Below are 19,698 nucleotides of genomic sequence, written 5' to 3' on the forward strand. Positions count from 1 at the left end.
TTCATTTGGCAGAAATCACACAATTTATTTGATATATCTTAAACATACATTAGGTTTGTCCCATCATTGCAACATTATATACCAGTGTCCCATTGGGAATTTCAATGCATCTTAGGATGATAGAAAAACAATTGTGGTGTTTGTGGAACATGTGATCACACAGTAGAATGGTATGAATTTTCTAAACAATTCAGTGATGTCATTACTTGTATGCCTATAAGCAAAAACATAAAAAAGAAATATGCTGAACCCAAATCCTCAGTGAACCGTGTGACTCCATGTAAAAATGTGACTGTTTCCTTTCCCTCAATTTGAAATTAAATTCCCTGGTTCATTATATCCACATTAAAAACCTCAATTTAAGTGTTTAAACATAAACCTGTAAGTGAAGCCTACAATCCCCAACAGTGACACTATGATAACATAATTATAGACACATATCAATGACTAAAAGAGAATGTTGATTGGTAACTTCGACCAAAAATCCAATTGCTAACTGCAAAAATCCACAGGAAGTTGCTTCCTGAACGAGTTTGAACATCGTGATTCTACTTCAGTCCTGTCCAGTGTAAAATGTGGCGCTGTAAAACATTGGCATGAACATATTGAGCAAACATTCCAGGTGAAATAAAGGAATAACATCAATTAGGGTACTTAAAGAAATGCAATAACAACAATGACAAGTGGAGGGATCACCAGAATCACAATATAAAAAGTAAACAAAACCAAATAGAAAAACGGATAAAATTCACATAATTTGCTCTGCACTGTATGAAAATACGATTTAACTGGCAAAGAGTTACAGAATGGCCCTTAAGAAGTATACGCATCTCTAGTTTAGTTTACATTCTATCACGAGAGACTCTTCCCACATGCTGCCGTGCGACGGAGCTCCAGACGCACAAAATAAAACAACATGTTCCAAATGATTTTCCTTTTTAAACATGTAGTTAGGTTCCTAGTAAGCATTCTTAATGCAGATGGATACTACAAAAGATAGAGAGAGAGCAACTTACATCAATTACCGAAACCTATACATCACCAAAACAAAGCAAGCGTGTGTCTGAGCTATAGCAGATGGCAATTCTGAAAAGATGCACGAGTAAAAAGCAGATATGTGATATATTGGTCTTTGTGCCGAAAGGCGAAAACATCACAATAGCTCATGAGTCCTCAATATGTGCAATATTCAAATGACAAACTCTCACTACAATGATAACTGGAAGTTTCACATGTGTGACCAGCCTCTTAAAAACGAATCAACTGGCGCCTCTGAAAATCACTTCTATTTAAAAACGTACTGATCTAAAAAAAACAACAAGAAAAACTCAGCGTATTAAAACATGTTGTGGATGGAAAGATCCGGAAATGAACACCACCACGCACTCACAACAAAATGATATCGTTAACGATTTCTCCCTCAATTTGCCCCCCCCCCCAACGTGTACAATAATCTTCAGTCCAGCAGCGACAATATGTAAACAACACACTGAGAGGGCTGAGCTCTAGCTGTTATGGGCAGGGATTGGCTGAGGGATTCGATGGATTCTTGGTAGGCGGGGTCTCGTCAGCTGACTGCAGTAGGCTGGAGGGCGTTTGTCGTCGCAGATGTTCAACTCAACTGGAACAGGAAGGACACGAGCTTTAACAATTACATAAAATACAAAAAACACGTGAAGCTGTAGTTTTTTCCCCATTGAGAATATGAAAGGTGTACCCAGTAACAGTGATGTCATTTATATGAGTGCACATACAATTATTGGATAAGGTGTAAAAGTTGGGATTTATGTTAGGCCAGACAACTCATTGTGTTTTTTACGCAAAGAAAAGAGGACAATCAGAGCGGCAGGACGCCGGAGGGGACATTACTTGGTGGGCACGGTGGGCGAGCCGGAGCGGTGGAAGTGGATGTTCTGCCACTTGCTGTCGCGGCGGTGCCAGATGCGGGTCTCCTCCGACTGCATGGTGCGAGGCATGCCGCCGACGTCGATGTACTGGGTGAGGCGGATGTAGGCGATGCAGGCGGCCTCGTCCCCGATCAGGTGGACGTGGGGATTGAGCAGGATGGTGTGGATTGGCTGCTTTCCCTTAGACAGAGCTGCAGAGGGAGAGAGACATGAACAGGAGGCTTAAACTGTATAAGTCTATTAAAGAGCCTGTCTGATTTACAAGGTGTCACTGTACATGTAAGGGATTTGCTTTGTTCTAGTTGAAAAATAAATATTGGCATATGTATTATCTGACTTTTCCCAAATATCAGTGCCAAATTCATTCTTGAGCTAGATGGGGCAATACAAACGAGCTCTGTGTGTAATCATCTGTGCAGTGAGGGATTATATTAACATTTCAGGTCAACCATCTTTTGTTCTACATCCACTTGGGTTTGTTTACAGCACAGCCCTGCACAGAAATGTGTTCCTGTAGCCTCATTACATAAACTGTCTTCATCAGCGGTGGTTCTCATCAGAGCATGATGAGCTCATTTAAATAAATGTAATCTTGAGGCTTTTAGTACCATGACATTTCATAGACTACATCCAAAGATCAAAGCTACTAATCACTTTAACATTTAAATACTCGCATTCAATTCAAAGTTTTCCACAGACGAGCTGAGGTGAAAGAGAGACAATGTTTCCAGGTTTTCTTCCCATCTATTCATTTTACATTTGGCAAAAAAAGGGTTTTCTGTCAGGAAGTGAGAAAATGTTTTTTGATCAAACTTAAAAAGGTTCAGTGTGTAAGATTTAGGTGAAAGGGATCTATCTGCAAACATTTAATATAAAATAATCCTTGTGATGTTTTCACTAGTGTGTGATCACCTTGAGTGTATGAATTGTTGTTTTCTTTACTTTAGAATGAACCCTTTAATATTTAAATACTTTATATCTACATCAGGAGAGGGTCCTCTGTATGGAGGCTGCCATGTTTCTTTTACAGCAGCCCAGACTGGACAAACTAAACACCTTTTGATATTGTATGACAACTGAAGGTTTCCACAGGTTCTCTTTCATGTTTGGAAGGGGAGGGTGAGGTGAGGGGTATTCAGCTGCAACACGCAACTTCACCACTAGATGTCACTAAATCTCAGTGTTTTACCCATTTAACCATCAAGTCTGGTTTAATGATTGAACATTGTTTTTCTTTTAACTAGTTCTCCTGACTTTTGAAAGCCTCAGTGGTAGAAGGTCTACTTTAAAATAGTTTTTGCCAAAAGTGAGACGTGACATGAAATGTTACATAACCTGAAAGTAAACATGAGGCCAAAATGTCTATTATAACAACAAAAACTAATTTAAAAATGTCTTTCCCCCCCCCATCTGCCTCTCAGGGATTTGGTGGGTTATTATCTTTTAACTGATTCCACAGATGAAAATAAAAGAAAAATGATCCAGCCAAAAAGAACTGGCCTCTCAGGGCTTCCATAGAGTTTTCTTCAAGGACGCATTATATTTCATAAATACATGGATGACTCCGGTTTATCGTTTACATTAAACCAATATCTGCAGAGGTGCTTATGTGCTTTTAACATGTGGGTTACGTGCTTTTGTTTATGTTACGAAGATGCCAACACAATCTTCAGATGAGCCAAGTGATCGCTTTTTGTAACAAACAAGAATTTCTACACATGGCAAGAATTTCTACAACATAATAAAATAATTCCATTAAAAACAAGAAAGCAATCTGGCAAATATAAATCCTGATGGTCTATGACTTTGGATCCAGATTCAAAATTAATTAAAAGAACTGTTTTCTATCATTAAAACAGATGGGGAGGACTTTGCAACCTTGTAAAGAAATGTTCATATATATTCAAGTACACATGCTGTACTGTTCCTGGTATCTAACAAGTTTTAAGTGGTGGTTTTTGTATCATGGTTTTGACACTGTGAGAACCACAAATCAAATAGCATTTGTCCGATGTACTGAAGTGAAACATAAGATTAAAATAAAAACTTTGTTCTAGCACCATCTTTGTCTAGACTACATTACTTTATCTATTATTATCCTAATCTAAAAATAATAAAAGTACACGACACCATCTGAGACAGAAATTTGTTACCGTTCTCAAAGTAGAAGCGGTGGAAGTCGGTGCCCTCCACCAAGTTTCCCAGGGCCTCAGGCTCAAAGGACGTGAGGCCGGGATCACAAATCTTCCTGAAAGAGAGCACGCAGGCAGGAAAAGGTCACATTAATGCAAAGACTGAGCATATTTGATGTTACATGTGGAAATGATTCAGATAAAAAATATTAAAACAGTTGAACTGACGTGTAGGCCTCAAAGTCTCCGTTGTTGATGGCCTCAATCAGCTGCTCGGTGACTTTAATGATCTCCTGCTTCCGAGCTGAGAGACAAAGACAAAGTTAGATTTGCAAACAAAATTCCTGAGGAATGTGAAATGAAGCACAAATTAAAGTTAAAAGAAGTTAGTGTGAAACATGAGGACGACACCGATCCAACATCACAACATCGGGACGTTCAGGGACAGAAAGAGCCACAAACTAAATGAAATAGACACAGTATGAATGAAGGAAAGACGGGTAGGAAGTTAGTCAGCATGGTTCAACATGGACGACATCAAAATTACCTTTCATGCTAAGTAGGTAAGCTAGGAGACAATGGATGGAAAGAATAAGTGCGGTTGTTGAGGCTTGATAAAAGTATAACCACTACTGACACTTAGAATATGGAGATGAGTGGTAACATGGTGGAGTCAATGAATGAGAAGGTTTAACACACACACACACACACACACACACACGCACACACACACACACACACACACTCACTAAATTCATTTTACCTCCCTCAGTCTCCAGTCCACTGTTGTTACCAGCGAGCTGAACACTTACAGTCCGCTGCTGTTTAAGCTGCTGTGCACTCATCCCCTTCACTGACACCAAAACCAAAACACTAACAGCCAGGAGGTGAAACATGTTCCCATCTAAATACTCCCTCTTTGCTCAGGACCAAAACTGGCAGCTCCAGCAGGTAAAGAAACAAAACACGTTTGGACTAGAGAAAAAACAGAATACCCCACTGTGATTGGCTGGTTTTGTAGAAAGCCTGACGCAGTAAAACCACTGTTTATCCTCCGTGGACTCTGCTTTGCAAACGCTGTGTTGACCAGCTGGACAGAAACGTTCTAGATAAGTTGCTTATGTACACGAGTTGAACATTTTTACGAAACAGTCCAGATAGCGTTTGTCCACAGTGACATTCCCCCCACACGCAGGGTGGTTTAAGGTTCAATGTCTTCTTTTGGGAAGTTTCAACAGAGCCACAAACCCAACACTAGACTGGTTGTCTAGAGGATTTTACTATGAAGAGTCAGTTTGATTAGTGAGAACTGCAGCAAGTGTATTTATCTACATCTAATGTAGTTCTCTCCTTCATTGGAGAGGGATCCCTCTCTTCTTACTCTCCCTGAGGTTCCTGTGTTTTTTTGTCTTCACCCTGGTCGAGGGTTAAGGGCAGAGGATGTTACACCTTGTGCTGATTGTTAAACCCTATGAGGCAAGATGTGATCTGTGGTTATGGGCTATACGTTCCACAGATTGAGCAAAGCGTTAGTTCAGGCAGGCTCAGCTCACCTGACAGCTACAGTAGCTGATCTCAAAGCCAGTCCACATCAGCTCACTCCCTTCCATGCATTCACTGGCAAAGCTCAAACAGGGCAGCTTATCTAAGCTGCGTCAGCCTGCCTCCCCCTGCTGCTTCCTCTGCAAGCCGTTTTGCAACCCACCTCCACCCCAGCTCCCCCTCTTTTCATACTGTGTTTGATTTACTCAGTGTCACTTCTGTTGTCACTGAAGCCTGCTCTGTTCTGTTTGGGGGGGGGGGTGGGGGTCTTGCTGCTGCTCTCCCTGTATTAATCTTTCCATGAAAGCACATGGAATGGTACAGAGAGTTGTACCATACCGCCCGTTAGTTACCCACAGATTACTTAATTAAGTTTTTGTTAGCGATAACAAATCTACTTATTTCAATACTTTACATTAAATAATAGGAATATTATTTGCATCATAACCTTGTTTTTTACTTGTGTTTCAACAATAGTTAGTATGATTCTGTAATGGAAATGTCTCCAAACAATAGAACTGGTTATGTAGGACTTGTAATACATGCGTAATATGTAACTATTTCTAATTTGAATGAATTGTTCTACGTTTTAAATGCTTTTTTATTTTAAAATGTAGCTATTGTTGCTTCACTGTGCACCAGTTCACAACAACTTAATCCAAATAAAGCTTATTATACTGCAGAAATGATAAACACATTAATGTTTGATACAGCTAGGAGTCTATAAAGTACATACTGAAAGTAAACTTGAAACTTTTCCATACAAAGGCTACAAAACAATCCTCAGTTCACTGCTCATTTAAAGCAAAAAAGAAACACAGGAAATAGTAAGCACTCACAAATTAAAAGGACAAAACACCTGAAAGTCTGTGTCACGAATCCACAGCTTCAACACTGTTAAAATCCTCCACGGGAGAAATCCCTCGCAGATCTAAACTAGGGCCACGACACGTGAGGAAGGGTCACACACACAGTCTTCTGATCTGAGGGGGTCAAAAGCAAACTCCCATTGAAGAGAAGTCAATCTATCAATCTAATTGTATTTGTATAGCCCATATTCACAAATCCCAATTTGTCTCATAGGGCTAAAGAAGTCAGGGTGTTGTGAGGGCTCCTGACCGGCCTGTGGGGGGTGCTATAGGACAGCAGCTCTGCACTCACATAGTTTAGGTGTGGTTCAGTGACGCTACACAGGAAGTCTGTCAAGTGAAGTGTGTCGCCTCCCACACTTGCATAGTGATCAACATGCATTTTATTTAAAGTAAAGTAGACTTAACTAAACTAAGTTACACTAATTTCTCGACTACATCTTCTAATTTCAGGACTTCTGCAAAGAATATGCAGTTCTACTTCCTGTTAAAATGGGTTGTATATCAGAAGGGGCTGAAGCTCACAGCTCCCCCTCTGCAAATTGGAACTTACACTGGGATTTGGTGGGCAGGGGCAGCCCATGCTGGGGGCCGGGCCCCTGTGTGGGGGTCTGATGGGGGCCACAGTAGCATATGGTAGGTTGGTCAGAGAAAAAGACCAGGAAGGAAAATATGAAGAAGAGGAGCAGGTAGGCAGCCACCAGTGCCAACAGGATGTACTGGACGAACTCCTGACCACTGGGCCAAACGCTAGGAGAGTACCAGCAAGAGGAGGAGGAGGAGAAGGAGGAAGAGGAGGAGGAAGAAGAGGAGGAATGGGAGTGAGATGAGGAGTGGTCTAAATGCTTCAGGTGGTAGATGGGGGGACGGGAGGATGGAGAGTGTGCTGAGAAGAAGAGGTTGAAGGATGGAAGGAAATGTAGACCAGCATGTGGACCCAACAGGAATGGGGGGAAAAAGTGAAATGGAGAAAATGAAAATGTGAAATGAAGAACACATGAAAAGCAGGAAATGACAATGTTCAGAATAATCATTTCTTTCCTTAAGCTGAGAACAACTCAGCTCGGATGGGGGGAAGATGATCAGGTAGACAGAACAACAGGGATGTGAGATGATCCATTTCCTCAGGTGAACAGCGATGATGCAGCAGCCTCGCAGATTATTAAAAGGAACTTTCCAACAGTTTAGGAGACAGTTGCGAAAAGACTGGTTTGTCGTCCACCAGCACAGAGAGAGGTCTAGCAGTCCCTCCAGGATGTCACAAATTCAGTCTCTGGATTATGTGAAGGTGGCTTTGCACTTTTGTCAAATTGACGCAACTTGTCTACAAATTTGACCAACTATCATAATGTCATAACAGATCTGAGCACAAAACGCTGAAGCACACATGGATCAAGAACCAAAGTCACTTCCGTCCTTCTGCTTGTGAAGACGCAGACATTTGTGACTGAGGTTCTTCACCAATAGGGGAAACGTGGTTCTGCACTGCAACATGGAAAACTTTCACACAAACAGAGCAGAGAATAACACAGAATATTATAATACACATCACCAGACTGAAAGAAACAAGCTGAATTATATTAAATATGCCTGGTTAGTGTTTGTGTGGTAGAAATCACAAAGTGAGAGAGACACGTGTTTGTGTGTCTGTTTGGAGACTGCTAAGGGTTAAAAAGTTCCCAATCAAATAATGTGTGTAAGGTTTATATATGGGTCATTGACGTGACGCCTATATTTTCTGTCCGACTGCATTTTCTTCTGTTAAAAAAAGGTTTAAATACATAAAGAAATACCATATATATGTAGTACCTCTCCCATATATGTACACACTTTAAATTTCCAAAAACCATTAGTTATTTCAATGTTTCTGTTTTTTAAAGTGTCAAAATATCATGAGGTGCGACCGTCCGGCCATGACTGCTGTTGTGAAAACTTCTTTGAAATTACTCAAAATCTATTCAAATTTATTTTCTGCCATATTTGGCATGATTTCCAAAGTCTTTTGTAATCCTGTACAAAATAGTATACAAACAAACTTTGTCCAATGATGTCCATTTTATGAAATATCATGTGGTGCGACCATCAAGAAATGAACAATTTGGGACTTTGATGTTGAAATCCATTCAAAGACAGGAAGTTGCATCATAAACCATTTTGCCAAGGACCCATGGAAGCAGCAACAGGTTTGTAACTCTCTCTCAAATTTGGAAAAAAATAACCTTTTTCACAGCTGGTATGTAGTTGCCACATTTGGATATCATGTGGTATGACCTCAAAAAAACTATGAATTTTAAGTTATTTCTAAAAATATATATTTTGATTATAAATTTCATAGTGACCTTTTGTGCTGACCTAGTTTGTTTCCTTTAGGTGGCCAATTCTGTGGCTGTAAACTTTGACTGAACTAGAAAATATCATGTGGTGCGACCACATGTGGTGCGTCCATTGCAGAGTGTTTGACATGATATATATATATGTCCTAGATTGGGAGTTTTGGGGCTTTTTATATTCAATTAATGATTTATATACATAAAGTACTTTATTTTAGTATTATTTGGAAAATATTTCTATGCAATTAGAGTATTTTTTCAACGGTAACAACGGTTTATGTTTAATTTTTGTACAATATCATGAATAAATACCACCCCAAAAATGTAACATGTAATTTTATCTCCGTTATTATGAATTTATTAGTAATTTATTATTTATTTATGTGTTTATTTATTTATAACTGTTTAAATTTATTTTACCAGATGCCAATTCCAAGCAAAATAAAAAATACCAAAACATCTTAGATCTTTTAGATTCAGTATATTAGGCAACATCTTTCCCTAAAAAAGCCTTAAATCCTTGAGGAACCATTCGATAGGATCTTTATAAAGTCACATTTTAACAGCAATATATGGCATTTGGTTAAACTGTATTCTCGTTCACCACTATTACGTCAGCATTAATTGATTTTTGGCCAATTGGGGCATGTGGCTATGTTATGCTGGTCTCACATTATGCATGGTGTTAACACTTGATGCTGGGCGTGCCCGACACTCAGTGCTGGCACGATCGTCAAAACGACAGCAATCACAGTTTCATGCTTGGGACACATGTAGCAGGTTTTTGAGCTAGCGTTCCATACAACCATACTTAGAAATATGGGCTATACAAATAATATTTGATTGATTGACTAGTTATCAATACGAGGCTATAGATAAGTACACAGGAAATAAAATCCACAACCAGATGAACACACACCAAGTTCTCCAGCTGCCTCTTTCAGATTAAGCTCTGCTCAACTTCTGCTATACACAGCGCAAGCAAATAGAGCACAAGGCAGTTCCACAACATATGTCACCATTCCAGGCTATCACAGCTTTAAAATGTGCTAAGAAGGTAAAACTTTGTGTTTACAGTTTGTTGGTTTGTTTACCTGCCCCCCCAGGTGACCACGAGAACATCATATTCATCATATAAACCTACACCACTGAAATACGTGCTCCCTATGAAGGACATCACTGCCTCCACTTCTCAACCAGCTTCCCAAAGAGAAGACACAGAGTGCTTTACAAAATCCATTTAGTATGGAGGAAATTAAACACTCTTAGGACACAGCCACCAGCCGTCCATCATACATGTAGGTGTTAATGAATAGCATATGCCCTCATTGCCATTCCTGCCACTAGCTCCTCTGCAGGCGGACCACTGCTGTGAAACTCGCAAAAGATGTCATGATTAAAATCTTCCCCCAATTTCATAAAGATTTCTAAGCCTCTTTGCAAACTGAGAGTCTGATTGAGAGCACACTCGTAAGACAGAAGAGCAGCTGTAATACAATATGTGCTTGAGAGAATAATAGCAGAGAGATTTTTTTTTTTTTTTTCTGGGGGGGACGACGACACATCCTTTCCTTAAAAAAAGGAACACATCTTACTGAACACTATAATAAGAAGAGCAATTTCAAAGCTCTGATGAATGAGGTTACTGGAGCATTGAGGAATGACGATCCCGTCAGCCATGAATAACAATGGAGGCCATTATAAAGGGCATGAGGCATGTCTGTTAATGGACCTGTGTACATACTGGAAGTATGGATGCGCAAAGAACGGGAACGTGAGGAACGTGAGGAGCCCCAGGAATGAGAAAATTCTTTGTAAGGTGGTAAAAAGACGGAATAACTCAAATCTAATTTGTCTGATAGATTCTCTGCTCTATCAAAGGTCGCTGCTGTAGAGAACAAGCACACAACACACACAGGAAGGCACACAATCACAAACCAATTACAGTCCCTGGTCAAGTCCAGCTGAATATACTTACTTCACCGATAAGACACACAAAGGTCCTTTTTGCAGTTCCTGTCTGTTGTTCTACTATAAGCTCTGATGTTCCCGGGATTTAAGTGTCTGTAAACTTACACTGAACAGTCTAACACTTCCTGTAGTTCAGTCACAAAGCAGTCAACACAGGGGACCTAAGCTCTGCTTGAAGCCTATTTGTGCTACTGAGGATTGAAACCTGAGCACTATGCAGTTTATTAAAAAGTATCTCACAACACAACTGCAAATGTCTGGAGTTTATGTTTCCTTTGAATGTCCAGAGAGGTCCAGAACAAAGATACTGGACTTGCATTCAAAATTAGGCTAAGTTAAGGCTGGAATACCAACTGGACAGAGTGAATATTTGCCCTTGGGCCCCAAATGTGAGTGTTTTCAGGCCCTTAGTGTCTGGGACCCCAAAGCAGCCTAATCAGTTATTTAGTTGGTGGTAATTTGGTCATGCAGCTATTCAATGGTCCCACCTCAAATTCTGGATTTCAAACATCAGTGCTGCGTAGGCTGTCCATTCACATAATCTATTTCAAATGATTTTGCTGACTGAAATAAATGTGTGCTCCACCAAATTACCATGAACAGCCACAGCAAGGCCCCATAGCTCAGTCCAAACATGGTTTCATTACATGGTACTGCCCAACAGGAAAACATAAGCAGCATGGACAATGAGAGATGAAAGATGTTGAAAAGACAATAATACAACATGCAAGATATTCATGCAATAAACAACAGATAAGAGGGTGCAGTCAAAAACATTGTTAGTTAAAAAACTAGCAATAATAGGAGATCAGTAACCAAGAGGGAAAAATTGGGGGACAGACTTTTACTGAGGTGCGAGGGAGCAGTCCTGCTAACAGAGTGGTGTTTTGTATTGGTTGGTCCAAACTTCCCTACCTCTCACGTCCTCGTCCTCGATGGTGGTGTTGGCGCTCTCGCTGGACTCCTGTGAAACAACGCATAAAAAGGTCAGTGAGGACAACCAGGCAGTCGACAGACGTGCTGAGGACATGGGACAAAAAGAGTTCCAGCAGCTCCTGTTGCTGAACTCAGACATTCAACAACATCTCTACAAAGAACAGTTGGTCAAATTGGCGATGAAAATGGGTCTGTAATGTAATAGATGTTTACTATAGGTTCATATTTTGTTGGGGTTTACTTTTCTTTATGAGTTTGAGCGTTACCTGTTGGTTTGTTAGTGACCTGTCTGACTTGCTCAAGTTTCATGAACTGTCTCAACGTCATCTCAGATCTCAGCAGAGAATACAATCTTATAATTGAATGTGCAAAACACATGCATCTCTTTCTATAACCAGTTTGGCTATTGAACACTACTTTTTACAAAATGTGATAAAGTAAAGAATGACATGTGAACATTGTACAAGAATAAAGACCAGGATTTTCCCTCTCTATTTTCATCCCTTTGACACATACGTAACATCTCATGTTACACGACACGTTACTTGTACAATGGATGAACAAATATCCGATTTTAACAAACACACAGGGTAAACAGAATATTGTACTGGTACGTGTGATGGACTTAAAAACAACTTAACACACTTGGGCACAGACACACATTATGCTTAACTATGAACAACAAAACCATCATGTCACTGCACAAAGCAAAAAACACAAGCATGCATCCCTCTTATGGATTATACATTATAATGCAGATCCATACATAGAAGCAGTAGATGGACTTCAGGCTATTCCGTTAAGGATTTGGCTTGGGGAACAGCTTTCGAATCCACGGTTGCATGGACTACGTTATGTTCCAATAACATGCATAATCCCACTGTCACACAACGGCAATAGTGACTGTGATGCTATGATGACAACATCAGCACCCGCTCGTCAAAGGTCTCACACTCTCTGCCACACAAGATTACATCGTTTCTACATTCAGAAATATCTGGAGATCTTACAAAATGGAGAGCAAAACACAAAACTGTAAACATGGATGAGCATTATTAAGTTAAAGAATGACATGCAACAGTTGATAACAGCATGCGACACGAGTCCATGGCCCCTTGCTTTCTCATTTGACAAACATGAGGCTCTACTCTAAACGGCACACACATGTCAGCCGCAAACTACAGCCTCAGACTATCTGACCCACTGTATACCTTGTTTCCGTCAGCTGGGTTGTGGATTACAGTGGTTTGAGGCTCCTGATTTGAGAGGTCGGTGCAGAACAAAAGTGGGTTAGGGGAAAACGTTGGACAGGAAAACACTTTGCAAGGAAAGGACATCAAAGTTGTGAAGGAAGTAAGGGTAACCGGCGTATTGGCCATTAGGGGAAAATGAAGTTGGAACAGAATCACTACAGCATTCTGCAGCATACAGACAGACGGGATGTTACAGCAGTGGAAGTTGTGACTATTCCATGAACTTCAGGTAAAGAACATCAAGTATTTCACCACAGATGATTAACTTTCACCCAGCACTGACAACAAGATGGCAAAAACACAGACACCATGGTAAATGACCTGCCTTTCCTGACATCCAACATTCTTCTTGAAGCTACAACACCCAGGACAGACTTCAGATGCAAGGCAGAGCAATCACACACACAACGTTACAGTCACATCAAACATGAACCTGTAAAGGTCAAAACAATATGTGAGATATAACACAAATCTGAAAGGTTAACGGAAGCTTCCAACTCGCAAGTATGCTATTGGAAAGCTCTTTGCTGTACACCGGTGCTGACTAGCCAACTGGCACTTCATGTGCACTGTAGTTTGAATCAATGGTACAAAGCTAAATCCTTAAAGGAAACATGCAACATTTTGTGGCATAGACTTATTTGTTTTCTTTCCAGCTACTGGTGGAGAAGTTTGATATCAATCTTAGTCCCTATGTTCAGTACAGAGCTGGAGGATGTGGTCAGCCTGTTTGTCCAATGGGACCAAAGCTGGAAGATGCTCTTTGACAACTTTATATTTCCATTTGTTTACAGACTGAAATAAAAATACAGTGTTAATTACTGGGTTGTAAAGGTGTTAACAGTTTCCCCCTGCTTTCAGTCTTTATGCTAAGCTAGGCTAATCACATCTGGCTAGAGCTCTGTACATGAACCACATAAATAAGACTGGTATGAATTGTCCCTCGTGTGCAAACAAAACACAATGAATGGTCAAATTTCCCAAAATTTGAAAGCTAAGCTTAAAGCTCTGTTGCATGCTATGCTCGCTAAAAGTGCAAGCAACAGATTATGCTTTGTAGGGATTGATTCGATTCACCTTCAAATTCTCAGTCACTGTGGTCGTGAAAATGCTTCCAATGGTTATTTACAGAAGACAAAAGACCTCAGAAACATATGGCTACTTGACTCAGTCTCGGCCCATTAACAAGCCAGTGTTGACTCCACTTTGACTGACAACAAAGACTTGACCTGTGGCAACAGTGCCTTAGAGACAGCTGACATGCAATGGCCCCAGTACTGCCATTACAGTCATCATCAACAACAAAGGTGAATGTAGCCCATGTACAGCAATATGGAAGTGCAATGAAGCCCCCCTGTGTGTGGACAGCTCATGCTACACAACCACTAAAGACATATGAGGTCCGTAAGCTTTATGGAGAAAGAAAAAATACCCAATCACCATCAACAATAAAGAGAGATAGGTGTAGACTTCCACAGAGCTGAGTATTGAGGACAGATGTCACTGACAGTATGGACAGATGGACAGTTAGACAGAGACAAACAATCATGCAAAAATGCAGGCAGTGAGGCAAGCAGACAGTGTACCAGAGAAGGAGTGGGGACAGGCTCTTTGGGGCTGGTGACCACATTGGCCTTGTTGTTGATCTGGAGGGACAGAGTGGACAGACAGGTAGACAGGCGGGACAAGGCAGAAGTGACAAGGCTTAGTGTCCAAACACTAATGCGAGCACCTGCTGTGGAGGGAAAACGTGGAGCATTGTGCTCATGAGTTCCTGTCAGCGACTCGCACCTGTTTGATCCGGCCAGCACAGAACAGTTCAACTTCAGTTTTTAGTCCGAACAGGGTGAGCAAATCAACCACTTTTAATCAAACTCACAGAAGTCCACCATGAAAAATAAAGTAAAATGAAAATTAATAAATAAAAATAACCATACTACATAAAGTGAAGAGTTGATAAACCAAGTTGGAGATCTCTTATCACGGGCCTGCAACCAGTGTTAGATGAAGACGTAATGACAGTGTGAAGCAAACCAAGTTACTCTGTAGTATTCAATTCAAACTGTTCTCTATGAGACCTGGATAAGGGACCTGGCATGAGAATGATGGGTTTTGTGCGTTTTCCTGGCAAAAAACAAATTCTCCCTTTGCACAAGAAACTACAGGGAAGTTCTCATTTGACTTGACGGGTTTTATTACTTAGCACAAGGATCCACGATGGAACGCTTGAGGAGATTACATGCCATATGGCCTGAATATGACACGTAATCCCCTCACAAAATACACTTTGACAAGCAACGTATCTGCAGCCATGCTAGCAGCTCTGTGAAGCTTTAACAGTGATGTTTTTCGGTTGATTGCTAACATCAACATGCACACAATGACAATAGTGACATGTTGATGTTTAAAGAGAAATGTTGACCATCTTAGATTAGCATGTTAGCATGCTAATATTTGTCAATTTTTCGGCCAAATTCCATTGGAATACAACTGATAGTTTCAGGGACTTTTCACTCTGAACCCAAAATACCAGCCTTAGGTTGCCAGTAGATAAAAAGTCATGAGATCAACTACATCATCCCCAATCCATCCAAAAGAAATGGGGATGTTTCACAGGATAAATGAAAATTTTGATGAGCTTGTGGCCTTGGAAGATTAAAAGGTAGAGGGTCAAAGAAAGAGTCAGGTTCCTCTGGGGATCAGAAATGTCTGCAATAACAAAACAACCAAATCACATAAACAGGAACGTTAATAACCAAATTAATGTTTGTTCCAAGACATGCAACGATGAAAACTAAGATAAGACTCATATAAACAGATGAACACCAGGTAACAGGTTCAACAATGTTGGACTAACAGTTTGAAGTGCTAATCTACCATGAGTCTACTATGATATTATACTAAAGGTTTAGCAGTATTTAACTTGTAGTACTACAACACAATGACAGGTGTCGTTTTTTTCCCATCAACTGAGAAGGTACAAGGAGGAGGGTCAGATCTAGACATTTCCTGGTTTGCACTTTGCTGAAAAAGAAATAAAGAGTCTGTAATTTCTCTACGTTTTTGCTCAAAGGCTGGGGATGCACTATATGAAGCAAACCTAACTTAAACTACCTGATAATCACAACTTACTTTACAGTTCAGAGCAAGTTGGTGTTTTTATACACAGATGATGGTTTGAAGTGTGTGTTCTCGTATTTCGACTCCCACGTTCAACACCAGTGAATAAATGGCATTGATTTGTGAGCCTGAAAACAAACTCTGCACTGGATAATGATACAGTTTCTGTATAAACCTGCCATTTGTATACCCAGAGAAAAACACAATGACAAAGCGTCAGTATGCATGCTGATAATGACTTAAAGTCAAAATGATGAATAAATGTCTTTGCCAAAGGGACAGACTGATCATATGTCTCAGGTAAGATTAATTTTAAACAGAACTGTTATCACTCATAGTCCCATCTCCTCCTGTTTACAATCATAGAAGATAAAGGACTTAAAGTGGATTGTCTCAGCAGCTCTGTGTGGCCACAGAGACATAGTTTTATAGTTGGAAAAGGTGGATAAATTAACCACTTGGGCATTAAACATGATTACTGCTGTTTGACAAGATCAGATCCAGGGCTGTAGTCAGGATAAAAAACTATTGAGATTAGGATTATCTAAAATGATCTAACTCATCCTCAAAAGAAGTTTGCTTTAGTTCCTGTATTTTTTTAGATCCAAGTCTAAAAATATAGTCATCAGCAGGTAAAACAACCACCACGAGATTCTTGACGTATTCTGGAATCTGTGAAAACACTACATATAGAGTTGGTATGATTTATACAGTCGGCTCAGTAAGGTTGTGCCTCCCCAGCCTTTAGCAGTGTGGAGCATTTAAACACAAGGGCTTTTCTACAGCTAACTACCCAATGCAGGGGTCTGGATCTGGCTAGAAGCAGCAGCGAGCTCAGGCCTACCCTCAAATGTTCTGAACTGTCCGTCTTCCTTTTCTACGTTGAGCAGCCACACCACAACAAAACAGAAATGGATCTGAGTGTGACTGTGCAACCAACACTCACATACACACACATAAGTCTAAATACGTTTTTTTAGACCATATACTGAAAAATGCACCCAGCAGGTTAAGTGGCTTTTGCACAGGCTCATCTGCCACAATAATGAATAACTGTATCAAATAAGCCCACAATAATTCCATTACTCATGTGATCAAAACTGGACTAAAAAAATAAAATCACATTAGCATCTTTATTACCCGTTGATCACAAACTGCTGTGATTAAGCCTATATTCAGTAGATACGCACACACACATTTGAGAGCAGCAACAGTGGTGTATTTGGATTAAACAGGTGGGCAGTTGGAATGACAAACAGTAATCATTGTGACTGAACATGCAAGACCGCCACCACCAGAAGCTCATCAGAAGAAAACAAGAAAAACACATTAGTCATTCAGGCAGCTCTGATGAAAGAGGAGAGAGGAAATCAGTTGAACCAGAGTTACAATAATCAACATGGAACTTGGAGAGCGAAGGGAGAACAATTCTTTGTAGACCCATTGGTTTCGGTTTCACCACAAACTGACTGAGAAGCCTCACCACTCTCATGAACCTTGATTCCGCCAGATGTCTGTTTTTTTTAAATTTCATTTATTAATTTATTTTGAAATAGGAAAGGCTCTGATACACTGTTCACCACCTGCTCAGCACCCAGCAGCAGACAGACAGTCAGAGAGCAGCTGGGGAACAAAGTGGAGCTTTTAGCAGCTGAAGCACCAGCTTTAAAAAAACCTCATGTGCTGTTGTGTGTATTAGCATTTCTCTGTTTCCCTCCAGTCCTTGTCATACACAAGTGCATTAACTTACATTAACATTTGAGCACAATAAATAAACAGGTGATTTGCCCTTAAGTCACATGAATAAGATCTGCTGTGACCAGAATTTGTGAACTATTTTCTACAGCACAAATAGCCCAGTAGAAATGGAGGACTGTGAATTATCCACCTGATTGTCTGCACTTCAGAGGTATCAGCACACACACACACACACACACACACACACACACACACACACACACACACACACACACACACACACACACACACACACACACACACACACACACACACACACACACACACACACACACACACACACACAGTGAGGACACCCAACACTAACTTAACCCTAACCCTGAAACCAAGTCTTAACCCTCAAAGTAATGTCCTCACTTTCCAAAAATGTCCTCACTCCATGCTTAAAATTGTCCTCACAAAGATATAAGTACAAGGGACACACACACACACACACACACACACACACACACACACACACACACACACACACACACACACACACACACACACACACACACACACACACACACACACACACACACACACTTAGTCATCACTTATTCCAACAGTTTCCTCATATCAGATAACAAACAGACGTTGCAGAGGGGGATCATTGTTGAGAAATGTGTCACATCCACTTGGGAAAGACATAATTTCCCTGCTGCACCTCAAGCTCCTTTATTACCAAGGCTGTAGTATGGCTTTTTGTTCACAGACAACGCTACAGCATTTGAGAAACAACACTTAAAACATATTTTAAATGAAGCTAAAGCTGCTGAGGTGCAGTAGAAGGTACAGATCCATATGAAAACAGTAGTACAGGACATGTAAGCTTTCTGTACAGGAAATGAGAGGAGCCAAGAGTGAAGAGTGAAATGGAAGCTGGACTTACTTTGACACCGTCCGTCTTTTTGTTCAGCAGGCTCTTGGCTACTGTTGAGAAAAAGAAAAAAACAAAACAATGGAAGGAACCGAGTTGCCAGCTGGAACGCGCACACACACACACACACACACACACACACACACACACACACACACACACACACACACACACACACACACACACACACACACACACACACACACACACACACACACACACACACACACACACACACACACACACACACACACACACACACAATGTCTATTCATGTTTGGCCAATTACATGCGACCTCAGACAGGGCCCTGTTAGAATTGGAAGCAGAAGAGAAAAATGCAAATCAAGCCAGGAGATGAAATGAAACTTAGTGAATCATTAGTCTGGCACATGGAATTAGATTCATCAGATGAGACTACAGGAGACACTGGCAGCAGTGCTGAGTAGACACCACAGCACTGTCCAGGGAATTCTCTCTTTAACTTGTCTTTTTTCCTATTATTCCTTCCCCTGCCCACTTTCACTCATGCACTTATGTGTCTTATCTCAAACACACTACAACATACAAACACGATTTAGTTGAAGGGGGAGTGAGGTGAAATTATATGAGAGGAGTTTATTTTCCCAGTACTGTTATCGATAATTAATATTTTTTCAGTCAACATGCAAGCACAGTTGGAGACAGAGGTGGTAGGAGAGCAGAATGTGGTGCATCCTCTACGACAATGAGGGGTTTTACTGTCAAACCACAGACGCGCGCATGTTTATTAACTGACAGCAGCTTTTCTGTGACATCAGGTCTTTTAGCAGCCATACTGGAGGGAAATGTTTGTGAGAGAAATGTGAAAAGATACAGGGACAGTAAGGTTATAGTGGCCTACTGTGATAACTGGTCTGTGGAGCTCAGATGAAATGATCTCATCAGGTGGAGGTGTTTATAATTGTTTTGTTCAAAAGCCATGACTCAAAACCAGTTTAAAATCCCTAAGTAGAATGTATAGGATATTATCCACTGTT

General features: G+C 40.5%; 1 protein-coding gene across 23 annotated transcripts in view; it reads right to left on the reverse strand.

The window, feature by feature from the left end:
* The window catches only part of camk2d1 (calcium/calmodulin-dependent protein kinase (CaM kinase) II delta 1), an 83,018-nt gene continuing 63,320 nt past the window's right edge, over window positions 1-19,698 (reverse strand). For 2 of the 23 annotated variants that reach the window (XM_034615136.1, XM_034615138.1), the window contains exons 13-21: window positions 18,693-18,730; window positions 14,527-14,586; window positions 12,899-12,943; window positions 11,667-11,715; window positions 4,587-4,607; window positions 4,268-4,343; window positions 4,061-4,155; window positions 1,870-2,098; window positions 1-1,621 (exon numbers count right to left, since the gene is read on the reverse strand). In XM_034615136.1, coding sequence (XP_034471027.1) covers window positions 1,618-1,621; window positions 1,870-2,098; window positions 4,061-4,155; window positions 4,268-4,343; window positions 4,587-4,607; window positions 11,667-11,715; window positions 12,899-12,943; window positions 14,527-14,586; window positions 18,693-18,730 — 617 coding nt within the window. In that variant the 3' untranslated portion in view covers window positions 1-1,617. Of the gene's footprint in view, window positions 1,622-1,865; window positions 2,099-4,060; window positions 4,156-4,267; window positions 4,344-4,586; window positions 4,608-11,666; window positions 11,716-12,898; window positions 12,944-14,526; window positions 14,587-18,692; window positions 18,734-19,698 lie in introns of those variants that run through there. The other 21 variants (XM_034615133.1, XM_034615134.1, XM_034615141.1 and 18 more) reach the window with 13 other exon arrangements.

Source organism: Hippoglossus hippoglossus, chromosome 18, assembly GCF_009819705.1.
Source record: "Hippoglossus hippoglossus isolate fHipHip1 chromosome 18, fHipHip1.pri, whole genome shotgun sequence".
Classification (NCBI taxonomy): Eukaryota; Metazoa; Chordata; class Actinopteri; order Pleuronectiformes; family Pleuronectidae; genus Hippoglossus; species Hippoglossus hippoglossus.